The sequence below is a fragment of the Pan paniscus genome, chromosome 11 (genome assembly GCF_029289425.2).
Source record: "Pan paniscus chromosome 11, NHGRI_mPanPan1-v2.0_pri, whole genome shotgun sequence".
In the NCBI taxonomy this organism is placed as follows: Eukaryota; Metazoa; Chordata; class Mammalia; order Primates; family Hominidae; genus Pan; species Pan paniscus.
Window position 1 is genome coordinate 84,089,577 of NC_073260.2, and position 26,773 is coordinate 84,116,349.

Below are 26,773 nucleotides of genomic sequence, written 5' to 3' on the forward strand. Positions count from 1 at the left end.
ATTTTTATAGTTTTAATAGAGACAGGGTTTCACCACGTTGGCCAGGCTGGTCTCAAACTCCTGACCTCAAGTGATCAGCCCACCTCGGCCTCCCAAAGTGCTGGGATTACAGGTGTGAGCCACCACACCCAGCCTCTTATTTATTTCTTATTACAGTTGCTTATGTTGGGTTTAAGGTGATTTTGCTCAAGTCTCCAAAGTTAAGAGCAGCAGATTGGCTGATCACAGAGAAAGGAAGCATGTGAGAATTTTGCATGCTTATGTGATAGCTTATTTATCATGGAATCCTTAGGCATGCTTCACTCAGGATATTTTATGTAAAGTGAATCAAAAATGTCCACAGAGCCCTTCAAGACACTGAAATTCAAAGTCTTAGACCACAATGAGATAGGAGTTTGTCCAGAATGTGAATCAGGGCATTGCTTCCTTCATTACAAAAGTCTTACTCTCAGGAAAAGTTAGCCTAATGTCACACAATCAGCCAAACTAAACCTTTGGATGTCTGGCCTCTTAGCTCCACTGCTGAAAGCTGGAGGATAAATGGCAGCCCAGTGTTGTTACAGCTTAGGCAGGTTACTGAGCCTTTCTGAGCTCGGACCCTGAGAAGGAAGGCACTGGTAGGGTGGAGAGGGAAAATGTGGGCCCAGAGCTCAGTGGGTGAGAGGAGCAACCAAGATGTCAGCAGAGGTGGTGCAGGGTAACGGCTCCCTAAGATAGAAGCTTCAAGACAGCTGGGGCTCTAGCACGAGGGAGAGGGAGTAAAGGATCAGAAATCAGGTGTGTAAGCCCTGAAGTACCAGGGGATGAGGGATAGAGATGGCGTCCAATTGAGAGGCTTGGGCATCCTTGGTGCATTGCCGAGGTTTTATTTAAATCAGGGAGGTAAAGGGGTGTTTAAGGAGAGTTGAGGAAATAAGGAGCTTGTGGAGTCACAGGCAGTGAGCTCAGAGTACACCGTGGAGGGGTGTCCAGGGGAGCTGAAGGGGCATAAGCGATCCACATTGGGAGGATACTGTCTGGATAACTAGAGACTTCCTGTGGTGTTGTAGGGAAATGGAAAATGGGCAAGTTGGGATGAGTTTTGATGCCTTCTTAAAGGAGAATGGGAAGACGTTCTTAGCTCAATGACAGGAAAGCTTCAGATTAGATGTTCTTCCCACTGCTGCCATCCCAGAGAATAGAGCTATTTTATCACCTACAGGCTTAAAAGAGTTGACCTCAATTAACTCAAATAACATAGTCAAGTAGTACTTGTCTGTGGTTATCATTATTAAACATATTTTTTCACAGATATTTATAAAGCACCAATTGTATGCACAGCACTGTGAGGCCCTGTCAGGAATACAAATACAAAATTCCTGTGCCCCTAAGTAGCTCAGTCTTAAAAAAGAGAAATGTGGCCAGGCACGGTGGCTCACACCTGTAATCCCAGCACTTTGGGAGGCCAACGTGGGTCGATCACGAGGTCAGGAGTTTGAGATCAGCCTAGCCAATATGGTGAAACCCCATCTCTACTAAAAATACAAAAACATTAGCCAGGTGTGGTGGCACACACCTGTAGTCTCAGCTACTCAGGAGGCTGAGGCAGAAGAATTGCTTGAACCTGGGAGGCAGAGGTTGCAGTGAGCCGAGATTGTTCCACTGCACTCCAGCCTGGGCGACAGAGCGAGACTCTGTCTCAAAAAAAAAAAAAAAGAGAGAGAGAGAGAAATTTATTCCATTTAGAGAGAATACATTGGCAAAAGGACACTGCTCAGATGATCGGTGCCCCAAAACATAACAAAGCAGATAAATGCAAATATAGTAGCCCATTTCCTAAAGAAAAGATGCAGCTCTCCTGCTTTCAAGGTCAACGTGGAAAAACTGCTTTAATCGATTTTAGTTTTGGAAATAATGAAATTGTGGCTTTGGCCTTAAAAACTTATTTTCCACCAAATTTTTCTCCTGCTTGGACTGTGAAAAGAAAGAAGGTATGTAATAAAATGCAAAAAAAAAAAAAAAAAAAAAAAAAAAAAACAACGTTAAATACTTGCCTTGCTCTGGTTAGAATGAGAAGTAAATCAAGTGGGAATTTAATTCCCAATGAACATGTGACAACCAGGGAGTTAAATATTAGATTTAAATAGGGCAGCTAATTATCTGCAAGAATTACATTTGTGTCTTTATATGGGCACTCTCCCTAATGAACACATTTCTCTCCTCTTAAATTCAGTCGTTGTCACTGGAGCATGAGAAATTAATATACGTTCTTATATTCATCAATATTGTTGCTCATAAAAAGACCTTTTGGTTTTTATCACCCTGAGTTCCCAGAGGCTCACAAAGGCATTCATAGCTCTGAACCACATGAATTATCGGGGGGAAAGAAAAATCCCATTAAATCAAAACCTTAATTACCACTTGCATTTTCTATAAAGTTGTGTCCAAAAAGAAACTGAGCAGGCTGTCCATCAACATAGAATGGATAAATACATGGTGGTACAGTCCTTCCACAGAATATTATACGGTGGTATAAGGGAAATAATTCATACTACACACACAATACAGCCCAATCTCAAGGACACCGTTGAGAGAGAGATGCAAGATCTGCAAGAATTCGTACTGTATAACTCCATTTAATGTAGGTTCAGAAATAGGTGAAGCTGAACAAGCTCTGGGAGATAAGTAGGAACGTAGGTACAATCAGGAAAGAACACACTGGTGCTTCAAAGTTACTGGTGATATTCTATTTCTTAAATGGGATGGTGGGTTCATAGGTATCCATTTTATTATTATTATTTACTGCAGTTTAAATTAAACTGCAGAGATATGGTTTATATTTTCTTATAATGCAGTTCACAATCAATTAAAAAAACATTTTAAAAAATGTTATGAAGTTACACTGCAGTACTAAATCTCTACTTTGAGTTGCACGAGGCATCAGGAGATATTTAGGGCTCGGTCTTAACCTTGGGAGCTTACAGATGTGATATAATTGTGGGATACATCAGAATACGAACAAGCTATGACAGAATGTGAGTTCACAGGAAGAGGTCTTTGGTGGTCAAAGTGGTCCTGGAAAGCTCTATGAGAGAGTAAGAATTTGAACGGGGCTTTGAAGGATGAACTAAGCAGAGAGGAAGCCTGGCAATTGTTTTTACTTTTTTCTCTATTTCTCTTATAAATTAAGTCTCTGCTCATGTTTAGTACAGTTTACAATTGAAAAGAGACTTTGTGAAGTAGAAGAAAACACATGAACTCTGGAATCAGACAGACTCGGGTTCAAATCCCAATTCCATTCCCAGACTGTGAAGCTTGGAAATTCCTGCAGACTGTTTTCCCACTTGTAAAATGCAGAGAGGATTATGCCACGGGATTGTGAGACTGAAATGAGAGAATATAGTTGGCCACACATTCTAAGCTCTAGAGGGCATCACAATCTCTTTTTAATGCACTACCATTCAGCAACAAGGAGTTCAGAAAATAATACCAGCCAAGACCCAGCGGAACTCCCGTGCTAAAGGACTCAACATTTAACGTGCTGAGTGAGGAGGCACAGCTCACATGTACTTCTGTCCTCTGCAGGGTCTCCTTGTGGGCCTGTCCTCCATGACCTCTGTCCTTTGGTGTGCTCCCTCTCTGGTTTCCACCTTGCAGCCAATGAGCTTCTGAGGACCCTTAACTGCCTCCTGCCTTGTGCACCAAGAGGGTGTATGGATGAATGACTTGAGCCGTCGCTGCTCCAGACTGTAGGGAGGAACATTCTCTTGTCCTGGGATTCATCTGCTTTTGTCTCTTCTTGGCCTTGGAGAGCCAACACTGAGCCATGATTTTAAAACAAGGCTAAGGAAGCTAGTCCTTAATGCAGACGTCTAGATGTTTCTGATCCAAACAAAGGAAGTCAGTGAGGCCCAACCATGTTTTAGCCCACCCCGCTAGACGGCTAAAACTGAGGTGAGGCCAAAACCTTAATTAACAATGCAAAGATGTTGCATTTTCCTTTTGTATCCTCTGACTCTGTCTCCCTTAGGAATCTGAGATGGCTTAACCAATAATTCAGGATTGCTAGCTATCTCTCTGCTTTGCCCTGCTGGACACACTGCTAACAAATATATGCAAAGCATCTGGCTTACAAGAAGCCTGCCATTAATGTGAATTTCTCATTTCTCCCCTTTTTTACTCTATAAAGTTTATCAAGGATATTTTGCAGTCAGCAACTAGGTATCTACTTTAGTTTTATCAGAAACAATAACTGAGTTCTGGAGAAAAAGGTGATGAAACCTCCGCCCAGCCATTTGGGGTGGACTGTGAAGATGGACACCCAGCTTCTTCGGTTCACTGTGCACAGAGGAGAGACTCTTGGGCCTGGAAGCTCAGGTACAGGCCACCAACTCTTCACCCGCTGCCTTCACCTCCACGTGCTTCAATTCCAATTTCCATTCTGTCTTTGTTTTGCAGTTGTTCAGCACATCAAGCGACATAACATTGTTCTGAAAAGGGAGCTAGGCGAAGGAGCCTTTGGAAAAGTGTTCCTAGCTGAATGCTATAACCTCTGTCCTGAGCAGGACAAGATCTTGGTGGCAGTGAAGGTAAGAGAACATTCCAGAATGTCTCATTAACCATGATCACACTTACGTGTGGAAATTTAACTCTATTTTATTATATTTTGGTGGCCAATGCAGGAGTAAATTGTTCCTGCTATGGTGGATGTATCCAAATTCCTTTAAACTAAATGGACAGTGGAAAGGACATTTGAGGCACATCCAACTGTCAGAGGTTCTTCTCAGGGGCCACTGACAAGTCTGCAGGCTGTGAAGAGCTCTGAGCTACTCTTCCAAGTCCATGCTAACTGAATTTTGGATGGAAGTCAGTGGGGCCAAACAGAATTCGACCAGCTGAGTCCTTCCTGAAGACTCACATGTGTCTCCTCAAATTGTTAGGTGCTTGTTCCAAGCTCAGCTGAAGCTTGTGTCAGGTTTATGGTTCTGGAAGGAAGGATTGTGGACTTCACTTCCCCTCTCAGCCTCTGTGCCACTCAATTCTCTACCCTGACCCTCCCAGATGCGCACAAATCTCCAGGGTTTTATATAGCACAGGCATGATTTCATCCAGGGCTGGATGGCATCTCCTGTGGAATTCACCACCCAAGGAGACATAGTGGTTTTACTAAAATGAAGACTGAAAATCCTCCATCATAGTCATGTCCTCATAAACTCAAAAAGGAGTCCTGGTCTTCAATTAGATAATCATTATGATTGAAGGGGATACAATTTCCACTGAGCTCTCTAAAACACAAGAATTAACAAAAATAGCACAAAAGGCTTCAGGTATTTTACATATATTTTTCAAAAAATTTTTAACTCACCAAAATAATGGGTAATATATATTTAAAACACTTAAAAGAGGCATATATTTATAAAATGAATTAAGCTCCAAATGAATATGGACATGGCTAATGTAATAAAATGTAAGTTCTTGACTTAATATAAGATGATTGAGTTTTTTGCTGTGTTTTATTTCTGCCAAACAGGAAACATTTTTACAAATGGCATTTATTTACTAGTCATAACCAGGACAACTTTTCATTTTAGAAAATCAGGAGTCTATTCCATTACTGTTATACGTAACATTAAAATGTTTCAGTACATACATAATGGGCACAACTGAGAAATAAAATTATACTTGGAGTCATCCAGCAGACTAAATGGTTTTTATTAAAGTTTATCCAAATAGAAAATCTGTACATTTGCTTTGTCACCAAAAGAAACTAACCAAGGTGGCATGATACTCCTAAACTCTCAGAGAAGACTCCTAAACTCTGCACTTTGGGGTGAATAAAGAACAGGCCTTCCTAGGAATGATAAATGTAAACATTTTTCAAATAAACATCATCTCCCCAAGATGGACAAATGGAGGGGGAGAGAGAGAGAGGAGAGAGGAGAGGAAGGAGATCCTAGAGAGATGTGAGGGTGAATGGGGTAGAAGGTGGCAAAGTGAGAATCTTGTAGTCATTCTGGAGATGTTTAATTCTTGCTTTTGCTATTACTTCCTCTTTTACTTACTCAAAAAGTTTTGTTTGTCATTGTTTAGCACAAAATGTTCAGAACATTTGGCAGTGTTAAATCTGCAGTCTCTGTTTTCTTCTTACTGTATCTTTTTTTTCCCCCTTTTGGTTAAATGAGACCAAAAGGTAGCTCTATTTTTGTAAATTCATAGTTTGATCACATGTTAGAGCTGGAAGAATCTTTGGGAACATCTAATCCTAGGCTAGCCATGTATTATAGACAAGGAATCTTAAGACTCTGGATTTGTGTTCTGGGTGCATATTTTGTACTGCCACCCAGGAAGCTAAGTCAGACCTTCAGACTCTGCAGGTGTCACAAGATGGACTCTTTGAATGTAAAGAAATCCTGGGAGACTAGGGAATCCTAGATGAGAGTGTAGAAATAGCTAAGAAACCTCAGGCAGATATAGAGATAGAGCCAACAGATTTCTCAGTGGGTATGGCCTTTCATCTTAGTACCACTTCTTGCCCTGTGCCTACTTCTCTGTACTTCTTGCAATACCTTTAAGGAGAGTGTGTTGTGTAGCTGAATCCAGGGCACCCTCAGCTTATGTGTTATATTTCCTTCCAAACATATGCTCAAATAGGACTTCAGGGCTTGGACAACTAACAGTGAAGAGTCAGCTGGTGACAGTGATGTTTAGCCTAGTACCTGGGTTGGCATTAAAAGACATCTTATGCCATTCCACTTTCCTGCCCACGGCATGCTTCTGTTTGGGCATATGTCCCATTATCACTGTCAGTGAGGCCCCTCTCTAGTTTACATCCCAATCACATTCCTAGTTCCACCTCTGAACCAGACCTAGGGCCTAGTCTTCACATACATCCTGGCTTTGCCAAGTAAGTATTTGCAAAGTAATGACCTATGATGAGTGTTTCTTTAATCAACACTGCTTAAAAAAAAAGGAAAAACAAGATTTAATTCTTTGTTAAATCCTAACTCTTCTCTTTGCTAGTTTCATTCTTGTTGAAATTCAAATGAAACTATCATCTGTCATCTCAAATAAGGAGGACAAAGTGCCTGCAGACTAAAAATTCATTCTAACTTCATGGTCACAAACTTAAGAAGTCTCATGTCAGTGACCTTACATGTGATTTTTTTTTTTTTTTAATGAGAGGTTTTGCTTATGTTTGCTAGAGTAATTTCAAGCTTCAGAGAGGATGTTTATTTCAACTCTCTGGGATTCAGAGGCTGCAGCCACGTAAGGGACTAGCTGGACCTTCCACAGGCTCCAGGCTGAATTGGATCAGAATAACCCATGGACCTTTCACAGAGCTGTCACTCGCCAGCCTGACCTGCTCATTTTTAGGGCTTTAGGCCTATTGAAAGTGTATTCAAAGACTATCCAAAGGAGCCTGGGAAGAAAATGTCTATGGTTCAGCCCTGACCACAATGAAGGGATTTTTTAAAGGAATGAAACCAACTGAATGCAGCTGCCAGGGATTGCACAGCTTCTCACCTCTATGGAGTGACTGCCGGGCTTGCTCCTCTTCCATTGGAGACACCCAGGGATGTTTGACAGCCTTTCTGCTGTTGCTTAGCAACCCCTGCTGCATTGATTATGCATGCTAAGAAATAGCAGCTATTGTCCTTTTTCCTTCTCTAGAAGGAGCTGACTCTGGTGTGAAATCTAAGGCTTTACATTCAGATTGACAGATGTCAGATTCCTGTAAATTCTGGTGTTGATGATTTAAGAGCTTGAGGGATCCATAGGAAGAGATTTAGGGTGGAAGTGATCCTAAGGCATGTGCACAGCACTTGAGGGCACACAGAGCTGAGCATGCCTCTCCCATCAGAGTATTTGCTTGTTTGGATCCAACCGGATTGTCCCTTTCCTGATATTTTTGGATGACCTTTGTTTTTTTTTTAGTGAAATTGATCTATCAACCATTTTTTTTTCCCTTTGCACTGAGTTATAATCAAAGAACCCATAGAGAGGAGGAGAAGCAGAGAAACCAGTCTTTGATCAAACTGAGTTACTTTACCTTTAAGTAAGTCAATTGCCAAGGAAACGCTTCATCGCAGTTTCCCTGCATTAACTGTGGATGCATTAGCTATTTTTGGCTCCATCCAACCTGTATTTCCAAAGCTGCAATTCCTATAACATTTCTTTGTACTATGAATCCACATTGATTTTTGCTTTTTAAATATATCCACAAGTGTGCATTGTGGGATTCATGGTCTCTCCTCCCCTCCCCACTAACTCAGGTGTATTTCTAGAAACATAAAATGCTGAATAGGAGAGAGACCTTAGAAATCATATATATAACCCAAGCTTCATGTTTTATGGATGAGAAAACTGAGACTCAAGGAAGTCGAGTGACTTCCCCAAGGTGTAAGTTAAAGTGAATCAGAGGTGTTGTACAGGAAGAAGACTTGGCAAGATAAAAAATGGTAAAATTTGACTTCAGCAAGCACTTTCGTTGGAATCTGACTTAGGATTTTTGCTTTTCATGTTTCCAAATTCTTTCTTGTCAACAGAGAAAATGATGATGTTTTTCTCCACCAAGAGTTTGGAAAAGTTTTCTGATAAATCCTCTAGCACATAATGAGGCAGGCCCCAAGTGGCATCCAACATGTTTCTTCCATTTCCATGTCGGGATGGCCCCTACCCAGCCTCTTGGCCCAGGTAACTCCCATCCACCCATCAGCTCTCAATTCAAGTTGTCCCTCTTGGGAAGGATGTGCCTTGTTTGCTCCTCCATCTAGGTCACATCTCCATGATATATGCTATTAAAACATCTGTACTTGTCCTTTATAGCATTTGTCAATATTTTAAAATTATATATATATTTCTGGGCTTATTTAATGAATGGCATTGAATGTCTGTCTCCTCTAGTAGAGTGGCATATTCCCCAGGATGGCAATAGTGCCTTTTAGCACATTGCCTCATATGTAGTAGTATGCAGTAAATGCTTGTTGAATGAATGAAGGGATGGATGGGTGGGTGCATGGAAGAACAAAAAGATCATGAAAATAATAGCCTTTTGATAAATAGAGAGTTGCACCAGGTGTGGTGGCTCATGCCTGTAATCCCTGAACTTTGGGAGGCCAAGGCAGATGAATTGCTTGAGCTCAGGAGTTCAAGACCAGCCTGGGCAACATGATGAAACCGCATGTCTACAAAAAATACAAAAAGTTAGCTGAGTGTGGTGGCATGCACCTGTGGTCCCAGCTACTTGGGAGGCTGAAGTGGAAGGATTGCTTGAGCCTGGGAGGCAGAGGTTGTAGTGAGCCGAGATTGCACCACTGCACTCCACTCTGGGTGACAGAGTGAGACCCCAACTCAAAAAAAAAAAAAAAAAAAGAAAAAGAAAAGAAAAAAAAAGAGTTGACAGTTGCCATTTCTAGGTAGGGGAATAATTTGATGATCTATTGATAGTCATAGACTTTTATAGCTGAGAGAAACTGTAAAGACGATATATATATAGAATAACGTAATCTAACAAGAAATTATTTTAGAAATGATTGAATCACTATATAGATATACAGAGCTAATATTGATATTCTTTAGCTTAACTCCACCATTTTGCCAATGAAGAAACAGGAATCCAAAGAAGACAAATGACCTATCTAAGGTCACCTAGCCTAAAAGAGATCATTTAATGTCAATGTCAGACCTAGGACTTAAACACAGTCCAGTGCTCATTGGGTACCATATTTTCATTTATTGAATTTTACATGTGCCCTAGTGAACCAGATTGAGGAAATCCAACACAATGACACTTATCAAATAATATAAAGGAGTGTGTTAGTTATGTCGTTTATATGGAAGGATGCGAGACATGTTCATATTTTCCCAAGTAGAAATTTAATTCAAGGGAATAAGTGGAAATAAGATATACTGGATTCCTGAGGGAGTGTTTAGGCCTCAGGGGAATACAAGCAAAATATTATAATCAGCTTTTATAAAAAGAACAATATCATGTTCATTGGAAACCCAACTCAAGCTGGCTTAAGCAGAAAAAAAGAATTTATTGGCTTCTAGAAATCCATGCTACTAGAAAACCTACCTATGGGTATCCCAGCTTTCAGGCACCACTAGATCCAGGGAATGAACGATTCTCTTTCTCGTCTTCTCCATCCCTTGGCTCTGCTTCCCTCTGTATTGGCTTAATTCTCAGGCAGGTTATTTCCACATTTTGCTAAAGACTTGACAGCAATGACTCAGGGCTTAGATCTTGCCCTCCCAGCAACTCAAAAGAAAGAGAGCTCCTCCTTCCAAACAGCTATGCAAAAATCCAAGGGATGACTCCTATTGGCTTATCTTGGGCTGTGTCACCAGACCCTCTGGCCAGAGGAATGAAATATTCTGATTATCCAGGCCTGGGTCACATACTGACCCTTGGAAATGAAAGTTGGGGTCCACTCTACCCAACCCATATGGACTGAACGTGAGGAAGTATTGTTTCCCTGGAGGAATATTAGAGATGCTATAACTAAAAGAAGGGAGAAAGAAATCTGACAGAAGAAAGTGAAAGATGACCAACTCAAATAGGAATTGCAGGAGAGCTTGGCCTCCCTGTGATGAGAAGAGCTGGTATCTGAAAGCTCACTCAAGATCTGAGGCAGCCCTGGTGACTGTCCCTTCTTTATCATCTCGGCAGGAGACATCAGGGAATCTCCTTGGGACTCCCCTGCTTAGTGCAGCTGTCTCTTGCCTCTGCTACTCCCTAATATTTGCCTGCAGCTTTCATACCAGCTACTGCCCACACTGCCTCCATGACTCACTTGCTGATTCCCCAAGAGGGAAAATACTATGGTCCAGTTCTTCCAATTAGTCATCTGCAATGCCATTTAGTCTTCATGCCAGGACACCTACCTTCCATCCAATCATCTGAGGTGGTCACATGGTACAGAAGAGGCCACCTTTGGGAACAGAAGCAACCAGAGCCACTTGTCTCAGAATCTATACAAGAGCAGTATAAGGGCTCACAAGAAAAGCACATTCTCTCCAATTCTGGAACAGTTTAAAAAAAAAAAAAACATAGATGAGAAAAAGCATCAAGAGTTAGTTGACTCAAGTGCTCTACCCAGGTAAGGTTATTTCTAAGACAGATGGCTCTTTTCATTATTTCTTTTTATTTTTTATGACAGTCATCATATCACTTTTCACATCTTCATTAATTGTGAAGTCCTTCTCCCATTCCTTCCTCTTCCGATGCCTCCTTCCCACGTTTCCACTTACATTGGCATGTGAAATACTTGTTCCCCAAAAATGGAAATTGATGATGAAAAGATTAGTTACTTAAGAAGACAATTGTTAGTGTTACTCTAAAAAAATAGTTTGTGTCAACATGACGTAATGTTGCAGAAAGCACTGCAACATTATAAGGATCTAGGAACAGAAACTGTAAAACTTTTAATAGTGTCTGTGGTTGTCTTTATTATCCAGATGTTGCTTAATAGACTAGATTTCTATTGTTCTTTGGGTATGTACATTCTTTCCTGGTGTGCACACTCAAGAGTGTGTGTGTGTATGCATGCATGCATGCAGGTGTGCACTGTAAGATAGAGAGTTAGGCATTTGAATTAGATAGGCCCCAATTATTAAGTTCCTATATCAATATACCTTTCCCAGTAATTTCAACTTTAGACCTTGGGTCAGGGATCTTTTTTTTGAATTGTTAATCACTTTGGTGACCCTCATTTCTGGCTTATCTTCTATTTATCCACATATTTTCAGAAAAGCTAAAACAAAACAGTGCATTTCACTCTAATGAGGACTCATCTGGCATCAAACATAGCTGGAGGATTCATTTCACACTTTTGTATCTCTGGAATGTATGCACTGAAAGAGTTGTGCTGCTTTTTAATTTACTTTAACATGATGAACGAATTCCCAATCAAACCATGGTCTACCATGATCCACCAGCTCCTTTATGTCTAGCAAAATTTTATTGGAAAATTTTATGCTGGTGTATTTAAAGCCTGTAAATATATTGCAGTTGTCCACATTGGAGGTCAACTTCTGATTCACTCTCTTTTGATTCAATATTTCTCTAATTGACAGTTGCTACGAATTAGTTTCCTGTACAAAGACATAACATTTCTAATATGCAACTTGATATCATATGCAAGTATAAACCATCTATTTTATCCACCATATTATTGCAAATAGTTTAAAGTATGTGAATCAGAACTTAACCTCCTGTTTCCCTTTGGATAGTTGCCTTGTAAGATCTGAGCTGGAAGAGCCAGTATGGCTGAGAAAATAGAGATAGCAGTGAACACCCTGGCTATAAATCTTGTATATGAGGTTGTCACTTGGTACATAATTAAAGTCCTGTCAAAGGAGTTAATATACAACTAACTGAGTTGATATACATAGAGTATTGTTTTCTAGCACATAGCAAGCACAATCTGAGTGTTTGTGATCATTATCCTCTTCATACAATCATTTAATGAGTTTTTACATTTGTAGGGATGTTGGGAAGCTACCTATTGCACTCTCTCTAGTTTCTAAGATTTTATTTCTCCCAAGTTCTTTCTATCCACGAATTCATTAAAATACACTCCTCCAAAGCTGAATTTTGTAAGAATTTGATAGACACTTCCTCTACCTATTTTTAGAAAAGATCCTATCGTTAGAAGTTCATGCAGCATGCAGCATTATGATCAAGGCTTGTTCTAAATGCGTGGTTAATCATTGCCTGTAACAAACTTATAAGTGTGTCTACCTTAATTCTATCTCAATTTTATAGTTTAGAAATGTTTTCCAACATTCCCAAGAAAGAGGTTGGCTCACTAATAGCCTATGGAGGTGGCTTTTATAGAACAATGAAGTCCAACAGAAGCATAATGTGAGCCACTATTGAGAGTCACATTTGTAATTTTGAACTTCGTAGTATGCATATTTAAAATGTAAAAAGAAACATATGAAACTTATTTTATCGATATAGTTTATTTAACTCAACATATCTATATTATCATTTCAATGTATTATTAATATAAAATATTAATGAGAGAGTTTATATTATTTTATTTATAGCAAGGTCTCAAAATCTGTTAGGTTTTTTTTTTTACCTAAAATACATCTCAATTTGGACTTGCCAAATTTCAAATCATCACTAGCCACCTGTGACTGTTGGCTACCATATTGGACAGTGCACATCCAGAAGCCATCAGGAGACTAAAGATTCTCCATTTGCAACAGATCTTGCCACAGTGATCCTAACCCAGAGGAACTCAGGCATATTAACCAAACATTCTCATGCATCTTGGTTGACTGGTTTGGGAGTTTTTAAATTTCCCTCTGTGTTTTAAACACTATGGTGGGAATTGGGCATAGTGAGGTCTTACCATAATAATCTCTTCTATATTTTGTCTTTCACCTTAACAAAGACACTGTTTCTATGATCTCTAAAATATATGAGAAGAAGAATATAAGATCAGTACTTTTAAAAAGAACACAACCTCTATTTTACCTCATCTCTCCTAAACCACCTATACTTTGAAATGGATGATCATTTGTCACATCCTACAATATTCTATCACACCAATGATTTCAAATAAGCCCTCTTGCCTCTCTTACTAGCTTTCCATTAACCTTAATATTTTGCTGAAGCATTTCATATGAATTTTGATTTTTCTTTGGTTTTTGCTCTTCTATTTCACCATCACTAGTTTCTCAGTTCTGTGCTGAAATTTATTTCATGCTAGTGCATTATTTCCAATTCTGAATCAATATGTACTCCAGGCAGTATCTCGCTACAGTTCTGGAGGAGCCCTCTCCCTTAAGAGTATCTTCAGAAAAGATGGCAGCTTTGGGGTGTCAGGAAATTCACCAGGAATAAGAAGAAATGAAACTACAAAGCAGACAGTAGGAGTAAGAAAATAGCAATGCTCAGTGATCGGGCAAATATGCTTGTCAAAATGAACCTGAAGAAGAGGGATTGTCAGTGAGGGAAGCTGCCACCCGATATTCATGGCCTCAGTGCATTGCCAAGGGACTCAGGGAACCAGCCAAACCTTGCATAATTGAGTAAAATGACAATCAGCCATGGTACTAAAACAGAGATGATTTTTATAAATAGGGTTGATAGCAGGATTTTCCAGCTTCTGATTGCTATCTGGCTATGGTTCCACCCTTAGAAAAATTCTGCCCTTACAGTGCCAAATTCAGAAGATGATTTTGCCCAAGTTGTTACCACCATATTTTCTGAATCTCTTAAAATAGAATTGAATCATAATTTAGAAAAAAAGACCCAACATGCAAAAATGGATGGGCATGTTGGATGAGGCCAGGTTTGTGAGATGCATTTGCCCCATGAATAGTGGAATCTCTTCTCTCAATTTCAAAAATGTTACTGAAGCACAGTTTTTGACATTGCACTGAGAATGGGCTCTTTTCCATATTTTGCTTTGGGGACATGGAAATGTTAGATGCTTCTTAACTCTTTCAGGTTGGCGTTTCAAAAAAGAAAAGCTTGTTCTCTCTCTCTCTCTCTCTCTCTCTCTCTCTCTCTCACACACACACACACACAGTCTAGCATTCTTTTTTTTTTTTTTTTTTTGAGACGGAGTCTCGCTCTGTTGCCCAGGCTGGAGTGCAGTGGCGTGCTGTCTGCTCACTGCAGGCTCTGCCTCCTGGGTTCACGCCATTCTCCTGCCTCAGCCTCCCGAGTAGCTGGGATTACAGGTGTGAGCCACTGTGCCTGGCCCAATCTAGCATTCTTGAATCAATACTACATAGCTAAAATTTGAGCAGAAAGATTATACACAGAATTTGTTCATGCCTTGTGATAATGACCTTCAAGGGCCAGTACCTTTTCCAACTCACTGAAAAAAATAGGCATGTGCCTTAGAAATAAGCCATCTCAGTGACTCAGACCATCCTCTGTAGAGACTGGATCTGTGAAAAAACATTGCAGGCCAAGGGCTGGATCTGTGTGTGCAGTATGACACTTTGGGGAGGTTGGACAGTCCTCTGGGAAGAAGTGGTAGCTCCAGCAGCACCTCTGCTCTCATATCTTGGGTTGGCCCCTGGGCCTTATTCATGCATACTTTGACCTTCTTGGATTCTTATGTGAGCAAACTGAATACAAGACTGGTTGTGGTTTCAAATTCAAATCATCAAATGTCCCTCTCTACCAAGGAAAACATCCCAACTTACACTACCTTGCATCATTATCCTTGTGTCTCTGTGGAGTAGATGATGATATTGTTATCCTCACTCTCAAAGAAGAAAACCAGAGTCAGAGAGCTCGAGGGCAGAGCCAGGATTTGAACCTGCTTCTTCTGATGCTAAGCTAGAACCCCTTCCGTCTGAGCACCACCATTGTGAGGATTTGTCATTTTACTGGAAGGGGAACACAAGTTTGGGGCCAACTCTCCAGGAGAGAGTGCATCTGGGCAGCTCCCCTCAGCCTTGGAAGCAAGTCCTTTCACTTGCTTTCTTTTCCTGGTCCTTTCATTTCCACTCCTCACTTTGGCCCATGTTCAAATTTCCAGATGATCATTCACTGGTCATTCTTCCTCACATTCTTTTATCTCTACTTTGCACAAACCTCATGTGTCAGGGGTTCTTTTAGTTGCCTGATACTGGATCAGGCAGCAGGTGATAAAAGGGTGAACAGGACACACTTCGACTGTCAAAGGCAGGAGTGGAGACAGGCATGTACCCAACACCATTAAGCAAGTGCAAGTGTGAGAAAGGCACTGGTGTGTGTGGTTTGCTCCATGGGCCCAGGAGAAGGACCCAGCAGATAGACTTCCATCTCTTCTATCTCCTCCATCTCCTCCATACCCTCCATACCTCATCTGCTATTTTTCTACTGTGAAGTTCAACGAAATAAGCACATCACTTCTCCCTGCGCAAGAGGGATGCAAAGGAGTTGAGTTTGGATCTAGCTAAACACTAAACTAATTAAATCTGGGTGGCACAGGGGCCATGTCAGGCCCAGTTTCTGTAGCTTCAAGGGAGCAGAGACCCAGACCCCAGGTTCCCGGCCACTGTTCATTTTGTTATTTAATGAAGGAATGTGCGGTTTCTATGGCAACAGCCCCATCAAAGCTTTATGGCCCCTGAGCACTTGCTGACCCAAATTCACTCACTTTCCCAAACAGAGCTGGTGGTGCTTATAAAGACACTTCTCAGAAAACCACAGAGTAAAGTGAAAATAGTATTGATCCCGAGAGCGTGCCCTAATAAATGCCTCACCTGCTAATCTCCAGCTCAGATCTGCTCCGTGGGGAACTTCACCTGTGGCACGTTCAAGGTCTCCAGGTCACGTAGGTCAGGCATGTCCCCACAGGGAAAGAAGCACCGAGGCCGTGATCTAGAAAATGACCACCAGGGACCTGGCTGTGTTCTGGACACTGGATATCATCTTTTAGTTTTGCAGTCAGTACATATCTGACAGATGACAGTGCTTTCATTCCATTCCAATACTAAATTTAAGTGAACACAGATGTTCCCATTTGCCATCTAACCTTAATGACTGACTGTAGTCTCCCTGGAGATGGGATTCACAACTCACGTGCCACTTCTGCCAGGAGAAGTATGCCTTTTCCTCAATTAGAAGCAACCACTCCCTCTCTGACCTCTCTTGCTGTCAGTGTTTAGTTCTCATGGCCTTCATCATTCATTACACAAATAGATGTTGAATACTAGCCCTGTGCTCTGCCCAGGGCTGGCAATGCAGAAATGCATAGTTCCTGGGTCAAGAAGCTCACAGCCTGTACCAGAGATAAGCAAGTAAACATGCAATTGGAATGTACTGTGGTCTGTGATGTGATAGAGGTAAGCATGAGGTGCACCTAGCAGAGTCAACCACTCTGGCCTGCAGTGCAGAGGGGATGTGACAGCAATGAGGGGTGGTCAGGGAACACTTTTCAGAGAGGTGGCAGCTGAACTGAGTCTTGGAGGACTGCTAGATACTAGCCAGGTATATTGGTTTTCTACGGCTGCTGTAACAGATTACTGCAAATTCACCAGCTTAAACAACACAAGTGATTTATCTCAGTTCTGGTGGTCAGACACCTGAAATCAGTTTTGCTAAGCTAAAGACAAGATGTTACAGGGCTAGTTCCTTCTGGAGGCTCTAGGTTAGCATGTTTTCTTGTCATTTTCAGCTTCTAGAGGCCACCCACATTTCTTGGCTCATGGCCCCTTTCTTCATCCTCAAAGCCAGAAATGTGACATCTTTTCTCCTCTCTGATCTTCTGTCCTTATAGGCTCTCTCTTTGCTTTTATTTATTTATTTGGAGACAGAGTCTCGCTCTGTCGCTCAGGCTGGATTGCAGTGGCATGATCTTGGCTCCCTGCAACCTCTGCCTCCCGGATTCAAGTGATTCTTCTACCTCAGCCTCCCGAGTATCTGGAATTACAGGCACACACCATCACACCTGGCTAATTTTTGTATTTTTAGTAGAGACAGTGTTTCACTGTGTTTGCCAGGCTGGTCTCGAACTCCTGACCTTGGGTGATCTGCCCGCCTCAGCCTCCCAAAGTACTGGGATTACAGGCATGAGCTACTGTACCCGGTCTCTCTTTGCTCTTATAAGGACCCTTGTAATGACATTGGGCCCTCCTGGATAATCCAGGATAATCTCTCCACCTCAAGATCCTTAACTTAGTTACATCTGCAAAGCTGCATTTGCCACATCAGGCAACATATTCACAGGCTCCCAGGATTAGGAAGTGAACAGCCTTGGCAAAGGCGGGGAGTTCAACCTCCCATGCCAGTGACCACACCCAATATAGCATTCCAGGCAGAGGAATGCACATGTGCAAAGGGAGGGAGGCATGGCCTGTTGTCATCGGGGCAGCTGCAGACAGTTCCTAAAGTGGATGCATGGGTTTCGAGAGGAGTGTCAAGGGATTGAGCTGGAGAGAGATGCAGGTGCTGATTCATTCAGGACAGTGGGTTTTGAGCTTGAATTGCAGTTATTTATATACATGTCATATCTCCCTATTTGCCCATAAGTGCCTGAGGCCAGGATCTGGGTCATTGCCTTCTTGATGTCATCACAGCTCTGGCTCAGTGATGGGCACATGCCAAGAGCTCAGCACATTATTTGCATCACTAAATGCCAGCTTTGCCCTGTTATGACACCACAGTGGCAGAGTTATCTAAGCAGAGAACTAAAGGCACCAAAACCCAGCTGTCATGCTCCTGGGCATCTTCACCTTGGCAGCGTGGCCACTCTTCTTGCGGCTTGCTGGGCAGGGATGTTTTGTGAGCTGGCAGTGTTTGTGGGCACAGGCTGGAGAAGGCTCTGTGCAGTGCTACATAAAGACAGGCAAACTGATCGTTGCTGAAGCTGGAGATGGGTCCAAAAAGGTTCACTGTACTCTACTGAATCATAACATAAAGTTTTTAAATCTTATCTGAGCAGAGGTAAGCTGCACATAGCATCACAGAAAGCACAACAGGCACCAACAAGGGAAAGAAGCCCGTGGGAATTATTGGGTGCAGGCCAGGGTTAGAAAGGATGTGGACCCTAAAAAGACCTCCTGTCTGTAATCTAATGAGAGAACCTCTGTGAAAGTGTGTCATAAGCTGGAAAGCTTTGCATATGCCAAAGGAGTTATTCCTCAGTTATTAGCACAAACGTTATTTCCTTAGGAACTAGGCTGTTTTCTCATCTTTTGCCTAACAAATGAGATGGATGTCTTTCCTATCTCAGTATCATAGGGCCGACTGAAGTAATCCTTCTCTTTTAACACCCACCCCCAGACCCTGAAGGATGCCAGTGACAATGCACGCAAGGACTTCCACCGCGAGGCTGAGCTCCTGACCAACCTCCAGCACGAGCACATCGTCAAGTTCTATGGCGTCTGCGTGGAGGGCGACCCCCTCATCATGGTCTTTGAGTACATGAAGCACGGGGACCTCAACAAGTTCCTCAGGTACAGTGAGGCGGGGAGGTGGGCTCCAGAAGGGAGCAGGACTTCAGGGTTCAGGAGTGGAGGGTTCATGGGAGGGAACAAGGGACCCCTGGACCTTTCTCAAAGCATCTTATTTGATAATGACACCAGCATATGCCAGAAAAAGGAGGAGAGAGAAAAGAAGGTGACAGTCTTGTTCTTTTTCCTTAATGAATTCTATGTAATGTGATGCAAATGATCCAACTCAATTCAGTCTGCATTCACTGAACATTTGCTACATTGAGTGCTATGTGACATGGGCATTTGGGATGGGTCTTAGATGATCTGTAGGAGTTTGCTATGTGGTGTTATTAAAGGCAAAGGAAACAGGAAGAGCTAAGGTACCCAGGTGTCACAATGGAAAGTGCAGTCTAGTGAGAGTGAAGTTTTCAAGTTCCCAGGCTGTGGAATGAACAGTAAGGAAGGGAAGCAGAAAAACAGCTGGAGGAGTCAAGGCTGAAAGGGTGGGGCGGGTGGTTGGACTTTATCCTAAGGACAAAAAGAATAACCAGGAGGCCAGTAGTTCAGAGGATCTACAGTGGAAAGGTCCAAATCCAAAGAAGAAAAGCTTCAGAAGGAAGGAGGTAAAAACATTGATTGAAGACTCCAGATTATGCGGAGACCCTGAGGTCATGAAAAGATGGACAGCTTCAACTGAGAAGTTTTGTGGGATATGGGGTGTTCAGAAAAAGGCAAGGCAAGGAAGAGAAAATGTTGACTATAAAGGGAGTCACTGGGCTATTGATTAGGGTTAGTGTCATTTGAATTTCTAGCATTGGCCTGATTGGTTGGGATTTATTTATTTATTTATTTATTTGAGACAGAGTCTCGCTCTGTCACCCAGGCTGGAGTGCAGTTATGTGATCTTGGCTCACTGCAACCTCCGCCTCCCAGGTTCAAGCGATTCTCCCACCTCAACCTCCCACGTAGCTGGGATAACAGGCATGTGCCACCATGCCTGGTAATTTTCATATTTTTGAAAAGACAGGGTTTTGCCATGTTGGCCAGGCTGGTCTCGAACTCCTGACCTCAAGTGATCTGCCTCCCTTGGCCTCCCAAAGTGCTGGGAAAACAGGCATGAGCCACCACACCTGGCCCTGATTGGGTTTTAGTTCAGCTGTGCCTTCTCAAGAACTCCCCTCCCTCAGATGATGGGTACAGGGAACTGGGAGGAACCACAAGATAGAGCAGGTGAGAAATGGCTGAAAGTGACTGTGATCTGGGAAGAAAGGTCAAGTTGCTTTGAAACAGTAAAGCTAACTCACACAATATAAGTGGTGACTTTTGAGGAGACCATGCTGCGTGATGATACCAGTAGGGATTTTGGCCTCCAGACACAGCTGAAGTTGAGTCTCAGTCCAGGCATTATTAGCTGAGTGACCTCAGGCAAGTCTCTTTAGCTGTTCTGATGAGAATCTTGAGCCGGCAGAGTAGGCATGAGGACTGAACTAGAATAAGTATAGAAAGCTCTTAGCGTAGGAGTGAATGGGGAACGTTCAATAAGCAGACGCTTGAATTCTGCCAGGAATGATGTCAGCTGGTAAACCAGCTGCCTCGGTAAGAGAAATCACAAGGAGAGCTGAGTTTGATAAGATGCAGGAAGTTGGTGATCACCCTGGTAGGGTCCACAGTGAGTGTTCTCCTGCATCTAGCAAGGGAGGGAAGAAATGTGCGAGCAAGATACTCCTTGGGGAAGGAAGGCAAGTGATGCTTTGGCTTCTGTGGAAGTGGCAAATACATTATCATGAACCTAAAGAGTAAGAAGGCCCAGTAGTGAGGACGGGAGATTCGGGTTCTCCTTCCTATTCTGCATCAGCTGCTGGTGTCCCGTAAAAGAGCCTCCACCCCAGTTCGCTCAGTCACCTTTGTTCTCAGGTAGGCCTGCCTTGTATCCTCTCTAAGTTTTATCTGGGTCTAATATGTTTTTTTTTTTTTAATTTAGCTAGTCCTCATTTTGGAAAGATTAGCAAATGGGCTGCTTGTGATATCTTGGTAGACAGTAATAGTTAGGAAAGTTGTTAAAGGCTGTTCACCTGCCCTTGCTGGGCACAGTTTCCTTACCTGTGAAAGGGGTATCATTTAATCCATCTCAAGGTCTAGTGTGTGCATTGTTGGACTGAGAGGTAATCAAGAAATGTCGTCCTCACAATCTTTCACAATACTTCATCTCTGCCACAATTTCCTCTTCATTTTGGTTGAGAGATCTGAAAGCCTGGGGAAGTGGCACCTTTCTTGTGATGGCAACACCTAGGAGTCTCTGTCTGCCTCTCATTTCCATGGGTGCTGAAGAGGGCTTTGCACAGAAATCAGCCCCAGTAAGCTTCATGTATCTGCTGGAAGACTCAGACACTGCAGTTTAAGTAATCAGTCAATCACTGCGAGAACATAGTGCTGTTTTTAGAAATGGTATCACATGGCTGGTGCCGTCTGGATCATTTTTACCCTCTTTAGCCTCGTGGATCCACGTGCAATTTAGTTCTTCTTTGCTGGGCTGGATCCCTGTTCTCTGCTTTTCCTATGATTGTGTGGGCGAGGAAATGCCAGGTGGAATTAGGAATATATAGCCGATTTGCAGTATTCTGAGACAATCTTGATGCATTATCCTACGTCAGCAAAATTTTTCTTGTAAGTGATAGGACAGGGGATGACTTTTGAACATTGTCTTGTCAGCTCTAACATGAAAGGAAGAAAAAAGCTGAATGTGGTTGAGGTCTGGCTGCTTCTAGGAGAAATATTTTCCCATTGTTCCCATGCCCCAGTCTACTTCCCTAATTCAAGATGGTGCTTTCCAAAATCTGTAGCATAAGAAATCCAAATGTGCTCACCTGGATGCAATTAAATGCTTCCGTGAGCTGTACATACATGTCTGTACATACATGAATGTGTGTGTGTGTGTGTGTGTTGCAACTTGACTCTTTCACTTTCTCACTCAGCCTCTCCTTCTCCCTAGCTCTCCTTCCTGCCTTGCAGAAGGAACAGGCACCTGGTTCTCCCTTGGCACCTTGCACAGGGTGTGGAGCAATTGGAAACCTAGCCTGCTTGGTTTCAGAACCTGCTAAACTCTGGGAACAAGAGGTTTGCCATGCCAAAAGTCTAGTTCTCAGGTGCACTAACATGCTGCAAATATAGGCTGTCCTCTTTCCGCAAGGGAGCTGGGCACTTAGCTGCCATGAAAAGTCCCCAGCTGTATCAGCTCTGCCCTATAAGGACAGATGTCTTCTCTTGTCTCCCTACCCTCTTTATTCATCCAAAAGCCATATATTAAGCACCAGCATGGCCAGGCTCTAAGCTAGTTAGGGTGGGAAATGAGGAATAAAACACATGTCTTTGCTTGCAAGGGTTTCATGATTTTTCCTCTTAGAATCTGTCCAGAGTTGCCGTCTAATGAGGGGAAAAATAGACTACTATTTTTCAAACTATCACAGCTAACACTTATTGAACTTTCTAAGCATTTTAATATGTTTCAGGGTATAAACCATCCTTGCCGTCATTCCTACGTTACAGTTGGGGAAACTGAATCACACAGGTAGCAGATGACAGAGCTGAGATTCAAACCTGCAGCCCCTGGCTGCAAGAACTCATGGTCTTAACCACTCTGCCATCCTGTCTGCTGAGGTGCTTGTTGAAAAGACCAGAAGGAAAGTGGTGTGCTATAGAATCCTGGAGCCAGAGCAGTTGGTGCAGTGCCGGCTGTAACCCACGCTGGAGAGAACTGGACAGCTAAGTCAGGCCCATGAACCTGCTACTTGCTTCCCAAGCCAGGGAGCTGATGGTGCTTTTTAAAATTTTTTTATTTTTTTTACCTCTTAAGGAATGTCTTCCTGGAAGAGATGAAATGTGTTTTTATTTCTAAGACTTCACGAGGACCTGGGAAAGTGAAAGCAGAGGATTGCAGCGTTAACCGTTATTTCTGTTCCTCTTAAGGACTTGTGTAGCAGACCCACCTACCCACTTTTTACAGCAGTATGTTCTGCTCAGAGAAAGCATCCAGAGGCTTATTTTATTTCAAGAGTCGTGTTCGGAAAGTTGAACAGCAAATACCCAGATATAAACAGGGGAAATTACTTTAAAAATCCAGGAGTCTCCCCCAACCCACACATACTAATATAAAGTGCATTAGGCATTTGAGGGCCACCAGCTTCCTGACGTCTGCAGAGTGTGGGGTTGGAGGAAAGAATTTTGTGCGGAGGTGGCCTTTTGCACTGACATCTAACTTTTCCTCTATCCTGGAGTCTTTGCCTCTGACAGATATTTAAAGTAGATCAGTTTTCTGGAACTGATATAAGGCTGTGGCCAATCAACAAATTATTTTATTATTTAAATGGTATCTATGAAGATTAAATTCTGACCGAGTCTCTGGGTCTTTATTTCAGATTTTCTTTAGTTTATGTGCACCCCAGCCCCTTCTCCTGGTGCTGAGGTCATAGTAGATTTAAGGAAGACAAGTGAAAACATTGGCAATTTCCCCTGACCCCTCAGTGCTGAAAAGGATTAGGCTTGATTCACCTTTAGTGAAGTGGAAAGGGCCCACCCTCTAGTATCCTGAAGAGCCCTGTTACAGGCCAGTTACAAAAAGTAATGCACAGAGGATAACTTGTGTTTTCACATCACCTGTCAATTTCATTTTTAAAGAGAATCTTTGTTTGCAAAGCCTTTCTCCCTGGTTTTCCTGTGAAAGGCCACGAAGCAGTATGCAAGCACAGTGTCAGTCCTCCTCACATCAATGCCCTTAGCAAGGGGCAGTTAGTATCTACAATTTACAGAGGGAGGAAACAGGCCCAGAGAGGTTATGTAACTCACCCAAAATCACACAGCAAGTGTGGGACAGGATCCAAATTCATTTCACATATCCCAGAGCTTTGGCCACTGTGCCGCTTCTTACCTTGAGTAGGTGCTTTTGAGCTGAAGAAAGCCCTGGAGCATTTTCCCAGCATTGTTCCTCAATGTGACAAGAGGCAGCTGGGGGTTGTGGTTTGAGTAGAGGTGAACTATGTTAGGACTGGCTTGTACAAAAACAGGAAACTCCTCCCCAGGGAATGGTTAAATCCAGGTATTTAGAGACAGGAAGAACCTAAGAAATTACCCAGTATAATATTCCTCTGTATTTTTGACTAATGAAGAAATTGTACATGAGAGAAATTAAAGGGCTTCCCAGGATCATGGCATTGGACGCTGGTAGGCCTGGGAGACCCCCCAACTCCTGTCCAGTGTTCATTCCCTGAGATTACAGGAATGAAAGATCTGGTGACAGAATGATTCCCGAAATCAAAGGCAAAGACAGTCACTGTAGGCTGGAGCCAGGATGGAAGTGGGGATACGCCTGTGGCTTGAATAGTTGGGGGAAGGAGGGCGGAGAGGCAGGGCAAACCCTGACATGTGTTCTCAGACAATTCTGGCTTTCTCAGTTTCAAATACTCACACGGCTCTGAAACCCTGCAGGTGAGGTTACCTACTTTAACATTTATGCAAAATCCTCTATATTTATTCCAAGTGTTTCAAAACGTCTTGAGGGAGATCTTTCCGAGAGAGAAGCCCTTTGGCCACACCAGGGCAGAGCCCGGCAGCAAACCCCGCCTTTATTCCTTGCACTGCAGCGCCCCCTCAGGCCACCAGGGGCAATGACGCTCATCTTGGCTCACAGCGCAGGATGTCACAGCAGAGCCTGCCGCGCTGAGGGCGGCATCCTAAGACGCGGATCCTCCCACCCTTGCAGGACTTGCGTGTTAGGGTGCCCTAAGTCATCACATAGCTGAGGAGAGGCCAGGTGTGTAAGACAGAAGAAAAATAAGATTTAAAAAATCATAGTCCCCCTCCCCATAGTGTAAACAATAAAATTTTCCCCAGCAAAAGAATAAACAGGCTGTGGTTCAAAAGAGTTCTCCTATGTGTTGGCCATAGCCTGTGTTGAGCGGAGGTTGGAGGAGGGGTGGACAGAAGGAAATGGTATTTTGTATTGAGAATGAACATCCAGATTGAGAATGCCCTGGGACTCTGTTGTTGAACTGGGCTTGAGAGAGCCAGGCGTAGCTTCAAAACCATGCCTGGCCACAGATCAGGTGGACTATGGAAGGCCGCAGGCTGCCCAGCTCTGGTGCTGGTGGGGACACTCTGGAGGAATCAGCTTGGTTGGGGGATACTCTGGCATAGCCTGGCTAGGTGGGGAGGGGTGGGGACCCACTAGGCTGTCATGTCCATCCCACTAGGAGAGTCCATCTTTCCCCATATGTTTTGTTTTTGGTTTTGTCTTCCTTCACCTACCTGCTGCTTCTCAGGGTCAGGGGGCCCTGGTAAGTGCCTGAACCCAGCACAGTGCCAGAGCCCCTAAAATGTCAACGTGTCTGTACACTGGAGGGAAGGGGGACATTCAGGCCCACGGGGTCCTGGGAATTCCAGACTCTTTGGGAAACAGAGCAGCCTGGGTGCTCTCAGGACTGCAGAAGTACAACTGTGTGAGCACCTTTGTCTCCTCTTCATGCTAAGTCAGGCAGCATCTTTTAGCACCAGCAGCTACAGGGTGGGGGTGAGGAGCTTAGCAAGAGGGACGGGGAGGGGCAGGGGCAAAGGGCCCCTGGAGTGAAAATGCTGAGGCCCCCAGCTTCATTCTCCATGTCCTTCCCCAGGGCACACGGTCCTGATGCCGTGCTGATGGCTGAGGGCAACCCGCCCACGGAACTGACACAGTCGCAGATGCTGCATATAGCCCAGCAGATCGCCGCGGGCATGGTCTACCTGGCGTCCCAGCACTTCGTGCACCGCGACTTGGCCACCAGGAACTGCCTGGTCGGGGAGAACTTGCTGGTGAAAATCGGGGACTTTGGGATGTCCCGGGACGTGTACAGCACTGACTACTACAGGGTGAGTAGCTGTGCAGATCAGAGACCCCAGGGACCTCTTTCCCTGCGGGACCCCTGCTGTATTTGTTTGCTGAGGCTGTCATAACAAAATATCATGACTGGGTGGCTTAAACGACAGACATGTGTTTCTCATGGCTCTGGAGGCTGGAAGTCCAAGCTCAAGGTGTGAGTGGGATTGGTTCCTCCTGAGGCCTCGCTCCTTGGCTTGCAGGTGGCTGCCTTCTCACTATGCCCTCACATTGGGATGGTGACAACCCAATCCTTCCCTTTAGGTCTAAATTTCTTCTTTTAAGGACACCAGTCAGATTGGATTGCATCCCACCCTAATGGTCTTTTTAACTTAATCACCTATTTAAAGTCTTGTCTCCAAATACAGTCACATTTTGAGGCCCTGGAGGTGAGGTTATCAACGTATAAATTTTGGGGGGACACAGGTCAGCCCATAGCACCCACCTTGCTCTTGGCACTCCAGCGTGGTGGGTGAGATCTCCAAGAGTGAAGTCCTCAGTGTGAGAATCCTTCCAGAGAAAACTGAGGGCCTGGGGGAATTCCTGGTGAGGTTAAAGGATGCTGAGGTTTGGCTTTGATTCTGTGAAAGTATGCCTGGAGCCTTTGTTTGAGATTTGAACAAAAGTGAACTTGTTCACATAAATAATAGTACACCGGACTTTGGAAGTTCCCTCCAAGCGCCATCTTGGTTGAAAGTGGTTTAGCTTGGTGAGATGGAAGAAGTTTTATCCTGCCTGTTCCTAGACACTTCCACACAGCTTGTCTGGTGTTTCCACCACTGAAATCACTGAGAGGCAGAGTTACAGACAGTGACTCAGATCCACTGATGACCTAGAACTGGCCCCCGGGATATGTTAACTTTGTTAACTGAGATTTTGGAACTCGGACCTGAGAGAAAAGGGAATTTCTGGAAATGTTGAAGTTGTGATATTTAGAGTGAAGATTCGGGGTGGTGTTCTACCACTTTGATTTTCTACCAACCCTCAATTTGA

The 26,773-nt window shown here is 43.3% G+C and overlaps 1 protein-coding gene across 11 annotated transcripts in view; it reads left to right on the forward strand.

The window, feature by feature from the left end:
• NTRK2 (neurotrophic receptor tyrosine kinase 2) overlaps positions 1-26,773 on the forward strand; it is a 544,938-nt gene that overhangs the window by 260,436 nt on the left and 257,729 nt on the right. For all 11 annotated transcript variants that reach the window (XM_034967489.3, XM_055091983.2, XM_055091981.2 and 8 more), the window contains 3 exons: positions 4,438-4,568; positions 18,728-18,900; positions 25,539-25,773. In XM_034967489.3, the coding sequence (XP_034823380.1) occupies positions 4,438-4,568; positions 18,728-18,900; positions 25,539-25,773 (539 nt within the window). The remainder of the gene's footprint in view (positions 1-4,437; positions 4,569-18,727; positions 18,901-25,538; positions 25,774-26,773) is intronic.